The sequence below is a fragment of the Symphalangus syndactylus genome, chromosome 19 (assembly GCF_028878055.3).
Source record: "Symphalangus syndactylus isolate Jambi chromosome 19, NHGRI_mSymSyn1-v2.1_pri, whole genome shotgun sequence".
Taxonomy (NCBI): domain Eukaryota; kingdom Metazoa; phylum Chordata; class Mammalia; order Primates; family Hylobatidae; genus Symphalangus; species Symphalangus syndactylus.
This window is the reverse complement of record NC_072434.2, coordinates 16,747,641-16,762,672: the sequence shown is the minus strand read 5'-3', so window position 1 is coordinate 16,762,672 and position 15,032 is coordinate 16,747,641. Positions and strand designations below refer to the sequence as shown.

Here is a 15,032-nt window from a genome sequence, read left to right as displayed (position 1 = left end):
CAGGGTTTCACTGTGGTCTCGATCTCCTGACCTCGTGATCCGCCCGCCTCGGCCTCCCAAAGTGCTGGGATTACAAGTGTGAGCCACTGCACCCGGCCTCCATTGATTCTTAAATAACTCTTTCTTTATCCTTGAAGGGCAAAAATTTAAACATTATAAGTCTTTGTTGATTTTTTTGTGTTCATTTCATGATGTATTATGGCCCTTTTCTATTCACAGATTTAGTTCTCTGGATATTTTTTTCTGTTTTATTTATCGTCTTCCTCTGCATTTATTGTGAGTCTCTTAAGCCTTTTTTTTACACACCATTAATTAGATTTTACAAAACTTTTTATTATAAAAAATTTCAAACATATACAGTAGAGAGACTAGTGTTATGGATTCTCATGTATCCATCATGCTACTTTGATAATCATCAGCTCGTGGCCAATTTTGTTTTATCTGTATCCCTCACTCATTCCCACTCTCCTCCATTACTTTGAAACAATAGCAGATATAATTTATCTTTGAATATTTCAATATTTATCTCTAAGAGATAAGAAGGTTTTTTTTTTTTTGAGATGGAGTCTCGCTCTGTCGCCCAGGCTGGAGTGCAGTGGTGCCATCTCAGCTCACTGCAAGCTCCACCTCCCAGATTCACGCCATTCTCCTGCCTCAGCCTCCTGAGTAGCTGGGACTACAGGCACCCGCCACCATGCCTGGCTACTTTTTTTGTATTTTTTTTTTTAGTAGAGACGGGGTTTCACCGTGTTAGCCAGGATGGTCTCAATCTCCTGACCTCGTGATCCGCCTGCCTTGGCCTCCCAAAGTGCTGAGATTATAGGCGTGAGCCACTGCACCCAGCTGGACTGTTTTTGTTTTGTTTTGTTTTTTAAACTTAACCACTAATAAGTTTTGTCTAGTCTGTTTATAATCTTTTTACTAAATATATAACAACATTGCCTTGTGGTGTTTAGATCAGCAACTTCTTTGCTCCAAAGGTACAGTGAATGATGACGGTTGCTGGACCTCAAAATAAGGAAGACAAAACTAAGAGAACAGGCCACAGGACTCTCCCTGATGTTGAATGGCAGCACCTTAGATTGGGCAACAGTAACATGAGTTGCATACATAGGAAGTGCCCACTGGTTCCTGGGTGTTCTCTGAATTTCTAGTGCTCACGTGAACTGTGGAGGGCAAAGGAGGAGGATACGGAATGTACAGTTTCTTTTACAGCAAGAAGTGAAACTTAGGCCCTTTCTGATTTAATAATAACCCATGAAGAAGGAGCTGAGTGGTTTGAAAACTGTTGTAGTTCTGCCTTTGGTGGCCATGTGGTTTATTTCACAGCTTTTCAAACTGCAGGTTGAGACCTTTTACTAAATCATGAAAGCAAATTAGTGAGCCACAACCAGTATTTAAAAAGATATAGAAAATATCAGAGTTCATGACTAAGGATAAATGTTGTTTCATGACACTTTTCAGTTGTGTGTGTATGTGTGTGTGCATGTGTGTTGGATTGCCAAAGTTTGAAGCCACTAATTTTGTTGAATTCCTATCACTTTCTGTACCTTCTTTATCGAAAAGTTAAAGGATCAAAGAACCTATGGGATAGATTTTATGTATTATCATTAATGTATATAAGTCGGGCACGGTGGCTCATGCCTGTAATCCCAGCACTTTGGGAGGCCAAGGCAGGTAGATCACCAGAGGTCAGGAGTTCGAGACCAGCCTGACCAACATGGTGAAACCTTGTCTCTATACAAAAAAATTGGCCGGGCATGGTGGCAGGCACCTGTAATCCCAGCTACTTGGAAGGCTGAGGCAGGAGAATTGCTTGAGGCTGGGAGGCAGAGGTTGCAGTGGGCCGAGATTGCTCTATTGCACTCCAGCCTGGGCAACAGAGCGAGACTCCGTCTCAAAAAAAAAAAAAAAAAAGAAGAAGAAGAAATGTATATAGTGCTTACAATGTAATGTACCAGGAATTGTTCTAATAACTTTACAAATATTAACTCATAAAAACTCTGTGAGGTAGATACTGTTATTATCAAAATTTTACAGAATGGGGACATTCTGGCATAGAGAGATAAGTAATTTGCCCAAGGTCACACATAGCTAGTAGGTGGTGGAGCTGGCATTTTGAGCCCAGGCAGTCCGGTTCCAGGGTCAGACTTTCCTCTGTGGCCTCTCCAGTTGATAGCATCTCTAGATGATGGCATGGACTTTTTCCTGCTATTGCCTTCAAGAAGAAATGATAAAAAGGTGTTTCCCCCTCTTTCCCAACACGTACACTTAAACATTCAGAGTTAAGACAGCGAGAATGGGATTCTTATTTGGTGAAGTTGAAGGAATTCAGGGATTCTTTTTGTTAACCAATCAACATTGCCAGCCTAGCACTAAAAGATTCCACTATGACAGACAACCACATGAGGCCATATCTCAGCATTAGAAACAAATGGATGGGGGAGAGTGGTTAAGAGCACTGATTTTAAGAATTAAACACATCTAGGTTCAAATCCTGTTGTGATCTGTTACTATCTGAGTGACCTTAGGTGGTTAACTCATCTCCATGAACCTCAGTGGTCCCTCGTTGTGAAATGGGAGGAATTGTGGTTGCCTTTTAATGGAGACTTACTAGGCATCAGGCATGTAGCAAGCACTTTATATTCTCCATCTCTTTTATTCTTCATAACAATCCAGTGGAGTGGCTGCTATTACAAACTCCATTTTGTAGATAATGAATACGACTTAGAGAGATTAAGTGTCTTGTTCAGGGAGACACAGGTACCAGGTGGCAGAACTAGAATTAAAATCCAAGTTTTTCTGAATGCAGTCAATCCTTTTAATCACTCGGCTTTGCTGCAAACTTATCTCCCTGGGGTGTTTTGAGGATTAAGTGAGATACCTTTATACTTGAATAGTGACTCAGTAGGAGCCTACTTGGCACATAATAAGCACTTAATAAATGGGATATGTGATTACTAGTAAATATATAAGATGTGTCTGCCTATAACTTTTGTGGGGACAGTTTACCTTTCCATAAAAAATAAACTGTGGTCAACTAAATCAGTTCTTATAACCAACCAGCCACTTAACATGTATATTGAGTTGTTGAAAATAAATGGTTATCTATTCTGAAGGATCTGCTGGGCAGATTCTTTCACTGGAATAAGTTTTATCAAGGACAGGACTGTCTACCCAACATCCAGAACAGTACCTGTCACAAGGTAGGTGTCTTAGTCTAGTCCTTGAAAATATAAAATAGAGGGAGAGGCAAAAGCGTACACTTCATTTGCAAGAGTCATCCCAGGGAAGCAGGAGTGAGGAGAAAGGGAAGGAGGGAGAACAAAACAAGAGATTGCTTGTAAGTTGACTATAGCTTCATGAGAGGCTGATTGCTTGCTCTTGTGGGACATCTTCCCATAGCTATGTGAAGCTACTTCATCTCCGAACAGTCCACTGGGGCAAGGAGGGAAAATATTTCATTCATCAATTTCCATCTCCTGTAGGTCAAAGTTTGATTCTTGGAGCCTCCACTTCTCTGTACTTGTTGTAGACATGACTGCTGATTGAATAGGTCTCTCCAAGTCTCATGCTTCAGTGGCAATAGAGAAAGCCGGGGTGGGATTGAGAGTCACGCAGCAGGGTACAAGGCAATGCACTGTCAGGCTGGTCCAGCAACAACATATGAAGGCCCAGGAACAGCCATTGCAACGGGAACTGGGCAGACTGTTTCAGCCAGCAGCAAGGTAGTTGTGTTCATCTGGGGTGATGCATAAACTGAATCTGGCAGAGCAGGCCCTCAATAATGATAGACTTCTCATTGCCAAAGTTAATGAGCTCTTTGCCTTGCTGTCTTATGTAAATACTCCGTAGTTATTGACACTTTTGTACATCTCTCTTCATTCTTAATCTACTTTCCTATCTCTCCTTTCTTTGCTTTTCACCTAAATGGGGATGTCCTGAGCCTACATCTTTTTTATTCTACATGCTCTCTATGGACAGCTGCATTCACTTTCCTGGTTAACTTCCGAACTGCCATCTATAATACTTGCTGATGACTCCCAAGTGTCTATTTCTAGACTTGACCTCTCCTGAGAACAGAAGGAGAATACAACTGCGTTTTCCAGTAGGATGCTTCGTAGGCATTTCATGGGTCAACTGAACTTCTTGGTCTTCCTTAATCATTTTTGTTTGTCCTTCTCCCTAGTAACGAATAGGTGCTTGGTCCCTGCTTGTTGAACTAAACTTGAAACAATGTGCCAGTACTGTATGCTAAGCTGGGTCCTGCACAAAATGAAGTAAACTCTCCAGAGCCAGCTCTACAGGAACTTAGGGTCTGGATTTTAATATTGATCTGGTTTGTTTTCAGCTCGATTGTGTTGGAGCCTTGAGCACATACAGTGTGCCATTGTCCTCTAAGAGAGTGGACATGTTTGAACTGACATTTGGTCTTTTCAGGAATTGTTTGGTAGGAAATTTCTTGGATTTTGATTCTCCTTGAGCTTTGACTCTTCTTGGGCTGTCCTGCTTTTCAAGACTGTCATTTTGCTTTGTCCAGAGTTTACAGAGCCCTTTAGAACTGTGTTTGTATCTGTTCTGCTCATCAGGCAGACAGGGCCCTCTCTGCTGGCCCTGGCCTGCTTATCTGCCCCTTCTCTTCATACTCTTCTGTGTGAACCTTCAAGTCACAAGGCTTCTCACAGCCTCCTGAGCTTCATCTGCCCATTTTAGCCTCTTTGACTTTGCTTTGCTAACTACAACCCTTCATCTGTCATCCCCCTTGCTTCTGTTTAAATCCTTCCCTATCCAAGGTCTCAAGAGGTCCATGCTAGATTTTACTGATTTCTTCCTCTCTTAATGTAGTCTGGGACCATAATTTTGTCACTTAGGATGCCAGTCTTATACTCTTAAATATTTTTGCATTTAGTCCTCCTTTTCTCCAATTCAATTGTAAGCTCCTTGAAAGTAAGAGACTGTCTTACATTTTCTTGTGTAAATATCTTACATTTTCATGTATGTTCCAATGATTCATCACCCAGATCTTCCCACAGAGTTGGTGTTAGATAAATATTTGCTGGGTTTGTTGGTTGATTATCATGGTCCTTGGGAACTGACTTGCAGCTTGTCACTAGCAATGAATCAGGAGCATCAGACTAGGTGACATTTCCCAGAGGAGCTGCTGGTCTTCATATCCTGTGTCTTTAGTTTGTGGTACAAGTTAATTCTAAATTTTGGACCTTGAAAATTCTGTTTCTTAAACATCTCAGGCAAGACCTAGGAGCTAAAATTACTACTTTGGCATTTGATTTGGCAGCTTTTTCATTTGGGAGCCTTTTGTCTTTAACTTGTTTTTGAGTCACTTGAAAGAACTAAGGCGGCCTGCCAGAGCAGTCGCGATGATTAAAGTTCATTGAGATATCCCTCTCATTGGCTTTATGAGATTGCCTTCTGTGCATTCACTTGGCTGGAAAGTTAATGATGACTGAACGTCCTTTGGAAACTTGTAGGGCCATTTTTCTTCTTCTCTTTCCTACTGGCTGGTTTCTCTTTGTTACCAAAGGTGCATGCATTGTTTTTAGGTAGTGTGGAGTTAATGTAAGGGGAGGAGTGGTTCTTTCTTTCATAGCTTTGGAATAATCTACCACACAGGGCAGACAATTTTGAAGATGGCCATGTTTAAAGTCCATCAGAGAAAACTACAGTCAAAAGGAAAGCCAGGGAGGCCAGGGTTCCAGTCACAACTGCCCCCACTACCCCCTTCCTCCCACCAAGATTACTGTCTTACCTTTGAACCCAAGCATGTCTCCTATGGCTCCAGTTTGCTGACTACTGTGAAGGGAAGGATGGTTTGGAATCACACTATAGAGTCATGGGCTCTAAAGTATGTGTTATTGCTAATGATTGGTGTTGGTATGTGCAGGGATTTTCCACTCATGGAATTCTCCTACTCATTTTGACCTCTCTACCATTCAGCTTGTATTGCTCATTAATGTTCACGCCATTTCTTCGTGTAGACAGCATAGGACTCCATCCAGCAGACTTCCTTCACTGTGCTCTTTCTTCAACTCCATTTATTACATTCATCATGACACAAACTTTTACCAGCTCCATTTCTGGCTGCTTGAGATCCAAAGTACTCTATTGGCCTTTGGAGCTATTCCTCCCCTTTCACCTTTATCTTTGACCAAGCCTCAGTGCCACCTTTTGTTCCAGTAAGGACGTCCTCCTCCCTACCCCACAGAGAGGCCACACTCAAACATTCCCATCTCTTGGTGTACGTTTTCTATTACTCTGGAATATCCTGTCCTCACCCTTCATTTACTGAAATCCTACCCTTCCTCAGAATACTACTTCAGATTTCTGTTTCCTCCCCTTTCTCTCTCTCTCTTTCTCCTCTCCTGCCTTCCTTCCACAAACTTGGAGGCCTACTATAATGCTAGGTGTTGTTCTGGGTCCCACAAGTACATTAGTCAACTGAACAGACAAATTTATTCTTCTTTTTTTATTTTATTTTTTTGAGACGGAGTCTCTCCCTGTCGCCCATGCTGGAGTGCAATGGTGTGATCTCAGCTCACTGTAACCTCTGCCTCCTGGGTTCAAGCGATTCTCCTGCCTCATCCTCCCAAGTAGCTAGGATTACAGGTGTGCACCGCCATCCCTGGCTAATTTTTTGTATCTTTAGTAGTGACGGGATTTCACCATGTTGGCCAGGCTGGTCTCAAACTCCTGACCTCGTGATCTGCCTGCCTCAGCCTCACGAAGTGCTGGGATTACAGGTGTGAGCCACCATGCTCGACCAAATTTCTTCTCTTCAAGAAGTTTAGACTACCTCCAGAAGCCTGACTTTAGTAACGGGATTCCCCACCGATCTTCCTGAGCTTTCAACACTTTCATTGTAGTATTTATTCTTAATTTCATGTCCTTATAGTATACAATAACATGATTTCTATACTATATAGTTATATATCTTGTGCAATTATGTAATATGAATTGTTAAGTAAAATTTTGAAATGTATATTTGGATCATGTTTTCACAATTAGATTGTAAGTTCTTGAGAACAGGGACCTTCATACTTCAGAAATCCTCACTTTATCCATTACAGCCCCTTTGCAAGGGACCAAAAATCCAAGGCAAAGTGGTTTTTTTGTTTCTTTTTTATATATTTTTTATTTATTTTATTTTTTTGAGATGAGGTCTCGCTATGTTAACCAGGCTGGTCTCAGACTTCCGGCTTCAAGCAGTCCTCCCGTCTGGGCCTCCCAAAGTGCTAGGATTACGGGTGTGAGCCACTGTGCCTGGCCTAAGGCAAAGTGTTTTAAGCGAAAATTGAATGAATTGACTTGTGTGACTGAAAGGTCCAGGGATAGGGCTGGCTTCTCATCGTGACTTCATTCAGAAACTCGTGTTTCCTTCTCCCCATCTCTCAGCTCTGCTTCTCTGGGCCAACTCCATTCTCAAATGGGCTTTCCACTCACTGTAGCAAGATGGCAGTGGCAGTGTCACACTCTCTTTGTCCCCAGGTCTTCCATCTCCCAGCCAAGGCCTGGATTTCAGAAAGCACACTATCTTTGGAGAGGGCAGGGGTGGAATCGTTTTACTGAAAGCATGTGGACCAAGAGTGGGGAAAACATGGATATAAGGAATGAAAAACAATTATTTCAGAAACAATAGCTATTTGTTGGTTGGTTGTGCTTATTTATTTATTTTTTTGACAGGGTTTTGCTCTGTCACCCAGGCTGGAGTATAGTGGCACAATCACGGCTCACTGTGGCCTTGACCTCCTGGGCTCAAGCAATCCTCCCACCTCAGCCTCCCAAGTAGCTGGGACTAAAGGCATGCACCACCACTCTCAGCTAACTTTAAACAATTTTTTATAGAGATGGGATTTTGCCATGTTGCCCACGCTGGTCTCGAACTCCTGAGCTCTAGTGATCGGACCACCTCAGCCTCCCAAAGTCCCGGGATTACAGGCGTGAGCCACTGTGCCTGGCCTGGTTTGTGCCTTGCTTAATAGAGTAAAGTAATGCGGAAAAAGACTATCAGTCACACTCTTTGAGGAAGAATATTTGCTGTTTCCTAGTTTACTGAAAGTATCTTGATGGCCTTTTCTTGGAAACTGACTACTCATAGATAAGTAATGTCAGTCACTGAAGATGTATTATAGCACATATAACACATTGAGGGTGGTGCTGTGTCTCTCTCTCTGCTCTGTGCGCATACTCATTTGTTTATTATTATTTAACCTTGTTTGTTACCATTTTTTCTTCTTTCTTCTCCACTACCCTGCTAACTTTGAGGAAGTACTTTTTGTCTGTATTCCCAGAGCACCTGGAAGGCACTCAAATAGATGTTTGCAATAAAAGTAAGTAAAAGTAAGAAAGGACATTGGGAACTCAGCGACTTGGATTTCAGTCTTGGATCTGCAACTAAATAGCTGTGTGATCTTGGTCAATCCCCTTTGCTGCTCTGAGCTTTGGTTCTCACATCTGTCCAGCAAGGAGTTTTGAGTCCTCCCTTTACTAAGTTCATAGAAAGGCAAACTAGCAGAGTAGAGAGCAAGACTTGGCAGGGCATTCTGGTATTTTGTTTCCTGAGGAACAGTTTTGAGAGGGGCTGATTACTGTTGCGATAAGAAGTCTTGGTAAGAGATACGGAGGGTAGAGCCTGAAAGCCTCAATTGTATTCTTATGTAACATTCTCTGGAAAGGTACTAGGAATTAATATTCCTGAGATGGCTGAGGTGACATCATGTGTTTGTGAAGGGGCTAAAAGCAGGTGAGGCAGATTGGGTGGAAAAAGACCGGCAGTCAGACCAGGTTCCCAGTGGGGAGTGCGGGCTGATCTTCTGCTCCGCGTGCTGGCAACAGAGCCTGTGGGAGATGCAGCTCCTGCCCCCTGGGTGCTGGCACATCAAGGAGAAAGGAAGGACATGACTGTGTGACGCTCCTGAAAGATTACATCTGTCTCCTGGCCTGCCCTTCCTCCCCCATTTTCTCCTTAGAAATGTGGTATTCATGACTTAATCAGAGAAAATTCCTGAAGAAGATGAATTTTGAAAGGAGGAAAGAAAGGGATCTCTGGATTGAAAGCAATAGGCTGAACACCCCCACTCCCTCACCCCCTGTACTCTGCTGACTGATGAATTCCCTGGATGTTCTCTGAAGTGAGGGCAGTTTTCAGAGGACTGTGTCATCTGCATTGGCAGGTGTTGTAATTTGGAGTCTACATGATTGTCAGTGTGGCAGGGCCCTGCCTGTTTTTGTTAAATGATCAGTATCCTATTAGGGCTGGTTTTTCTTCCAGTTGCATGCTTATTGAGACCCTTCAGCATCTTTCTAAAAAGGAGATAAGCCTCTTTCTAAATACTAGGACGAGTGTAGTTAGTGTCTCAGCTGTGGCCAAGCATGGACAAGGAGGCAGCATTTCCCAGGGGAAGCTTCATGGGTGTGTCTGGTGATCCTGGATTTGAATTCACATATAAAAACACTCCCTGGCAGGTCTTTATCTGACATCCTTTGGAAATGGTGATCTGCCAGTGGAGTTCAATGTCATGGCCAAGCCTACGGCCCAGAGGGGCAGCTTCCAAGATTTGCTTTAGGAATAGTCAATGCAGAATTCGTCTAATTCATACACACGGGGAAATGGAAACCAAGAATCCGTTCCTCCTTTTGGTTCCTGTTTGTTGGGTTATTTTCCCCTTCACTGGCAGATGGTGCTCAACAGAATATGCTATGTGGTGGGGTTAAATTTTTTAATCTGTGTTTTTCAGTGAGATATAATTCACATACTGTAAAATTCACTCTTTTAAAGTGTACAATTCAATTTTTTAAACATATTCACAAGGTTGAGCAACAATCATCACTATCTTAATTTCAAAACAGGGAGGTTTAAATTTGTCTTGAATCTTTGCATGAAATATCAACCAGAGGTCAACTCTGATTCTCAGGAACCTTTTAAAAAAATTGGGTTCCTCTTGCAAGGGAAGCTGCAATTTTTATTCAAGTGTCATTTTTAAAAAACATAATAAGAAAAAATGTTAGAGGACATTGGATTTTTCTTAGCCCTGTTATGTGATTTCTTTCCACTATTGATGGTTTTTAAATCTTAGATCTTCAGGTTGGGGCTTATTACCACAGCTTTGTTATAATAAAGAATATTTAAAGCAGAAACAATAGGACTTTTGTGTTCTCTTGTCGTTTCTCTTCTTTGTCAAGCCATGCCTCTTTAGACAGGGCTTAGACCTGTCTTTTCCTCCTTTGTCACCATCACCTAGCACAGTGCCTCCATACAGGAGAGGCTCAGTAAGATTTGCTGAATAAATGGGCTCTACTGGGCGCTCAGGGGAGGCCACTCCAGGTGGCTCATGGCGACCTTAGTACTTTGGCTTTGTGAATAGCCAGGGAATTCTTTTGTACCCCTAAGATATAGCTGCTTCTAGAAAGTGAGAGCTTGGCTTCTTCCCATGTATTTCTAGGGAAGGAACTGGCAAGGACCCCACCATCTCCATAGCTCCCAAGAATTCTCATCCAACTGTAAACCAGATGTGTAAAGCCTTCTTGAGTTGGTATCGTGAAGCATGGTGTAAGTGGTATGAGTGGTGTGAGTCTTTGAGTGTGCACACATAGTGTGCACACATAATGTGCACATGCATGATCGCCTAAACACACGAGGGAACTGTGAAGAGTTCCTCTATGTGTTTAAATTGCCTCTTTCTTCTTTCTGCCCTTTTGTTTGTTGATAGGCCAGGGTTCAGAGGGGCCTCCAGCTTGGGCACATGGCCCAGGAGTGCTGGTATTCAGTGACCCATTGTTTCCTGCCCCTTGTGTGCATGAACGGGGACTGGGGCCAGCATAGCTGCCTTCTTGGGGACCATTGTTTGTCTTTGTAGGAGCAGCAGCAGCAGCAGCGCCTAAGGCAGCACATTTTGCCCTGGATAGAACAATTGTTCTGTCTTGGAGCTGTACGCCTAAGAGTGAGAGTAGTTAGAATTTCCCTTAATGCCTGTATGGATGCTTTGAAGATGGTAACAAGGGAGGCATCTTCTTCTTTCTTCTTTCTTCTATTTCCTTCTTCCTTCTTCATTCTCTTTCTTCTTTTTCTTTCTCCTCCTTTTCCTTCTCCTTCTCCACCTCCTTTTCTTCCTTCCTTCTCCTCCTTCTTCTTCTTCCTCTTCTTCTTTTTGGCCAGTAGTGAGGGAGGGGAGATGCTCGTGGTGTCATATCACAAATAAACCACACTGGCAGGTGGTATCTATTAACAGAGCCTCTTTTTTTTCCTGGATCAGGGGTGGGGATATTGCTTTCTCACTGTCTCTGTCCTCTGGGCTTCCTGGTAAACCTCAGGCTGTACTCAAAGGACAAGAAAACACTTCCCCCTAAGCTGTCCTGTAGAGTAGATCTAGGAAGTGGGGAAGGGATCCAGTCTGGTTGTGGACAGATTGACACATAGCTAGCTGATCAGTCGGTGGGCAAGTCCAAACCTGTCTTAGGGGCCTGAATCAACTCTCAGCTGGAAAGTGGAAAAGGCGATGTTCCAGGAGTAAGAGTCATGGTCACTGTGATTTACCCAGAGATACTTTCAGAGACTCCAAACTGGTGTTCTATTTCTCTTGTTTTTGTTTCTCTGACCTACTATTAACCTCTTTGACAAGTCAGACAAATCTTAATTTAGCTCCAGCTTCATTCACTTGCATAGTTGTGGACCCTTTGGTAAATTACTTAAAGAGTCTTACTTCAGTTTTCTCCTTAGTGTAATCAGGATAATTGTGGATACCTTACAGACTACCTGTGAGAATTAAATGAGATGGCCTCCTATTAAGTACTCGTTCCTTGGACAGGCTAACTCTGGAGTGGCCTACTTCTGGAACTTCATGGGATTTTGCCTTGTCCTCTCTTTTTTTGGCAGAGAGTGGGTGTCATCCAACTAACTGTTCCTTTCTATTCCCCTGGTGAGTGAGATTACTGAGGTAAATTCTTAAGTGCATTACAGGGGACTCAGAGGGACCTGACAGCCTTACTGCCCATCCATATCCCCTGTACATCTGTTACTGATTCAGTACCTGGAAAGCCTTTCCACCCTAAATAGGTCTTGGTTCTTACTTAATGGATGAAATTTAAGTAATATTAGTAAGCATTCTGAATGCCTTCTCAATGTACAGTCTGCCCACCCAATGACTATTACTATCAGCTTTTCACTAATATATTGAAGGGGCACAGATGCCTACAGGAATAGTCTCAACAAGGGCTGTTCCCTTTAAGAGACCCAGAAATCCCTGGCAAGAACCAGATGCCTGACATAACCTCTGCAGATCTTTACCCCCAGTACCCTTGTAATCAGACTCTGTAAAACACAGAACAAGAGAGCTTTGATGAGTGATTAGGTAGGCAGCTTTTCTGCACAGCCTTCTGTCCGCTTGAAACAATCCTCCGGAGCTCAGTTTCAGTTCAGGTGAGGTTACTGCAGGGCTGGTTGGCATTGGTGGTTGACAGGGAGAGAGATGAGGATGAAGAGGGTGAGAATTGCGCTTACAGATCACCTGAGATCATCTGCAAAGGACATTGATATTTGTAAAAACAGAAACAAAAATGTAGATGGGGACAGATTGTGGAGCCTCAACTACTTTAAGGCAAAGCTAAATGCACCATTTACCCATCCTCATTGCTTCAAGAACATTTCAGCATCACAGTTCTGATCCTGATTTGCCTCTGATTTATCTGCAGCTCACGTGAACACTCTAGACCCCCTCTCCCCATAATGATGCATTACATAGCATTACATAGCATAGACAGAAAGCACTGTTACAACTGTACTATTTGGGAATGAATTTGGGGCACGCATAAGGAAAGGCATAGTATAGGTGCTCCTTTTCTGTGGGATTGGAGTCACTGTCACATCCTAATGCGTTTGGAGCTGAGCAGGCTTGCAGAGGGAAAGGATGAAAGAAATGGCTCCATTCTGACTCAGATGGGGATTGGGACATAACTTCAGCAGGATACACACTGCAAGCCTTCTCTGAGCTGAAAATCAGTCTGGCTTTGGCAGACTGCTTCCTGTGAGTGCCAGGTCTCTTGTCAGTAACAAACGCAGTGCTGCATTTGAGGCAGATCTGGTCGCATCTGTAGCTGCCTTTGCAGCAATTCCAGAGAGAGTGTTTGCTAGCTCCATATAAGGACCCTGACCAGCCAGAAATCTGCATGCTAGAGCTTAACCAGAAGTATTTCTAGCTGTGACACTATAGAGGCACTTCAGCATCTATGAAGATTAATCAACACAGATATGAGTGATATTTGTTAGTGAAAAAAATCTCTTTCCAAGTCTTCTTAAAAAATGATGTTCATTCTGTGATACTGGAAACTGTGAACTCTGATTGACAGTGAATGGTTTGCTTGCCCAGAGGTTATTGTGCTTGTTTTGTTTTGATTGCTACCATTTGACCTTGGGAGATTTTCTTTCTATCTCCATTAAAATATCCTGACCTTCATCCTACTTCATGAAGATGCTAAACAACATTTTGAAATGATGGGGAAAAATGCAAAAAGTAGGAGCATGGGCTCTAAAGTCAGTCTCTTGGGGTTTGAATCCCAGCTTCACCACTTAAAAGTTTGACTTCTTTGAAACTCCATTTTTTCATTTTTAAAATGGGGATGAGGTAGTACCTCCCTCATAGGATGGTTGGGGTGATAATTCATTTGGGCCCTCTGCCAGAAGACAACCCAGATTCTGGCTCTGTGCCACTAGAAACATAGTAATATAAATGGTAGGTAGGAATGTTATTATTTCTAATAAGCAGCTTCTCCTAAGTGATTCAGCAGATTCCTGGTTCACAATGTTCTTTAATGGTGTAAAAAGGGTTGGCATTTTTGGAGGTGCCTCACATTGTATGGCCAGTTTAGACTTTAGGCTTTTTTGTTCAGGGCTTTCAATTTCCCAGGGCACGGGGAATAAATAAATAGAAGGTGGGTGAATATTGGCATGCATGGTGGTTTATTTAGGGCTGTCTTTCTGACTGTCTTCTCTTGTTTTTTTTTTTTGTAGAGATCCGTGCTCAGCTCACAGAGCAGATGAAATGCCTGGACCAGCAGTGTGAGCTTCGGGTGCAACTGTTGCAGGACCTCCAGGACTTCTTCCGAAAGAAGGCAGAGATTGAGATGGACTACTCCCGCAACCTGGAGAAGCTGGCAGAACGCTTCCTGGCCAAGACACGCAGCACCAAGGACCAGCAATTCAAGTAGGGGCTCTGTGGCTGTTACTCTCTGAGACCTTGGAATGGGGTCCAGGGTGGAAGGGGGCAGGGTACCCCACTTAGACCCAGCTGGATTCAGGAGCCCCTGGCTTCAGATTGGTTGAAAGCCCTCAAGGACTTCTCGTTTTCCAGATCAGTCTTATGTGCAATTCAACATTTCGTAGAGATGAGAGTAGATGATGAACCATGCTAATAATAACAGCAAACCTGTTTATAGCTCTGTTGCCAGGCATGCTACTAAGGGCTTTACATATATGTTAGCTTGCTTAATCCCAGCAACAACTCCATATGACGGTTGTTATTATCCCCAATTTATAGATGAGGAAACTGAGGCATAAAAAGGTTAAGGGGCTTAACTCAGGGTCTATCTTAATATCTCTCTCTCTCTCTCTCACACACACACACACACACTCACATACCCCTAGTAAATAGTAGAGCTGGAATTCAAACCCAGGCAGTCTGGCTCCAGGGTCTATATTTTTAACCATTTCACCAAACTGTCTTTAATTAGAAGAAATAAATGATGCTGAGGCCATTATATCTAAATCCCTGTCTAGGCAGTTGCTAAGGTCTATTTCGTCTACATTTACTTTATTTTATACAGCTGGCCCCTTCACTTGGTTCCCAGAGCCATTGCCCTAGTTTAGATCATCATCTTTTTTGCCTGAATGATTGCAGTATTTACCATATCTTCTATAGCAGAGATTTTCAACCCTGGCTGCATATTAGAATTCCCTGGAGAACTTTAAAAAAAATACAGAAATCTGGGCCACACTCCAGACCAATTAAATGAGAATCTCTGGGAGT

General features: G+C 42.8%; 1 protein-coding gene across 9 annotated transcripts in view; it reads left to right on the top strand.

Annotated features, from left to right (window-relative positions):
* SRGAP2 (SLIT-ROBO Rho GTPase activating protein 2) overlaps positions 1-15,032 on the top strand; it is a 253,770-nt gene that overhangs the window by 89,834 nt on the left and 148,904 nt on the right. For all 9 annotated transcript variants that reach the window (XM_055234718.2, XM_055234719.2, XM_063613643.1 and 6 more), the window contains exon 3: positions 14,018-14,210. In XM_055234718.2, coding sequence (XP_055090693.1) covers positions 14,018-14,210 — 193 coding nt within the window. The remainder of the gene's footprint in view (positions 1-14,017; positions 14,211-15,032) is intronic.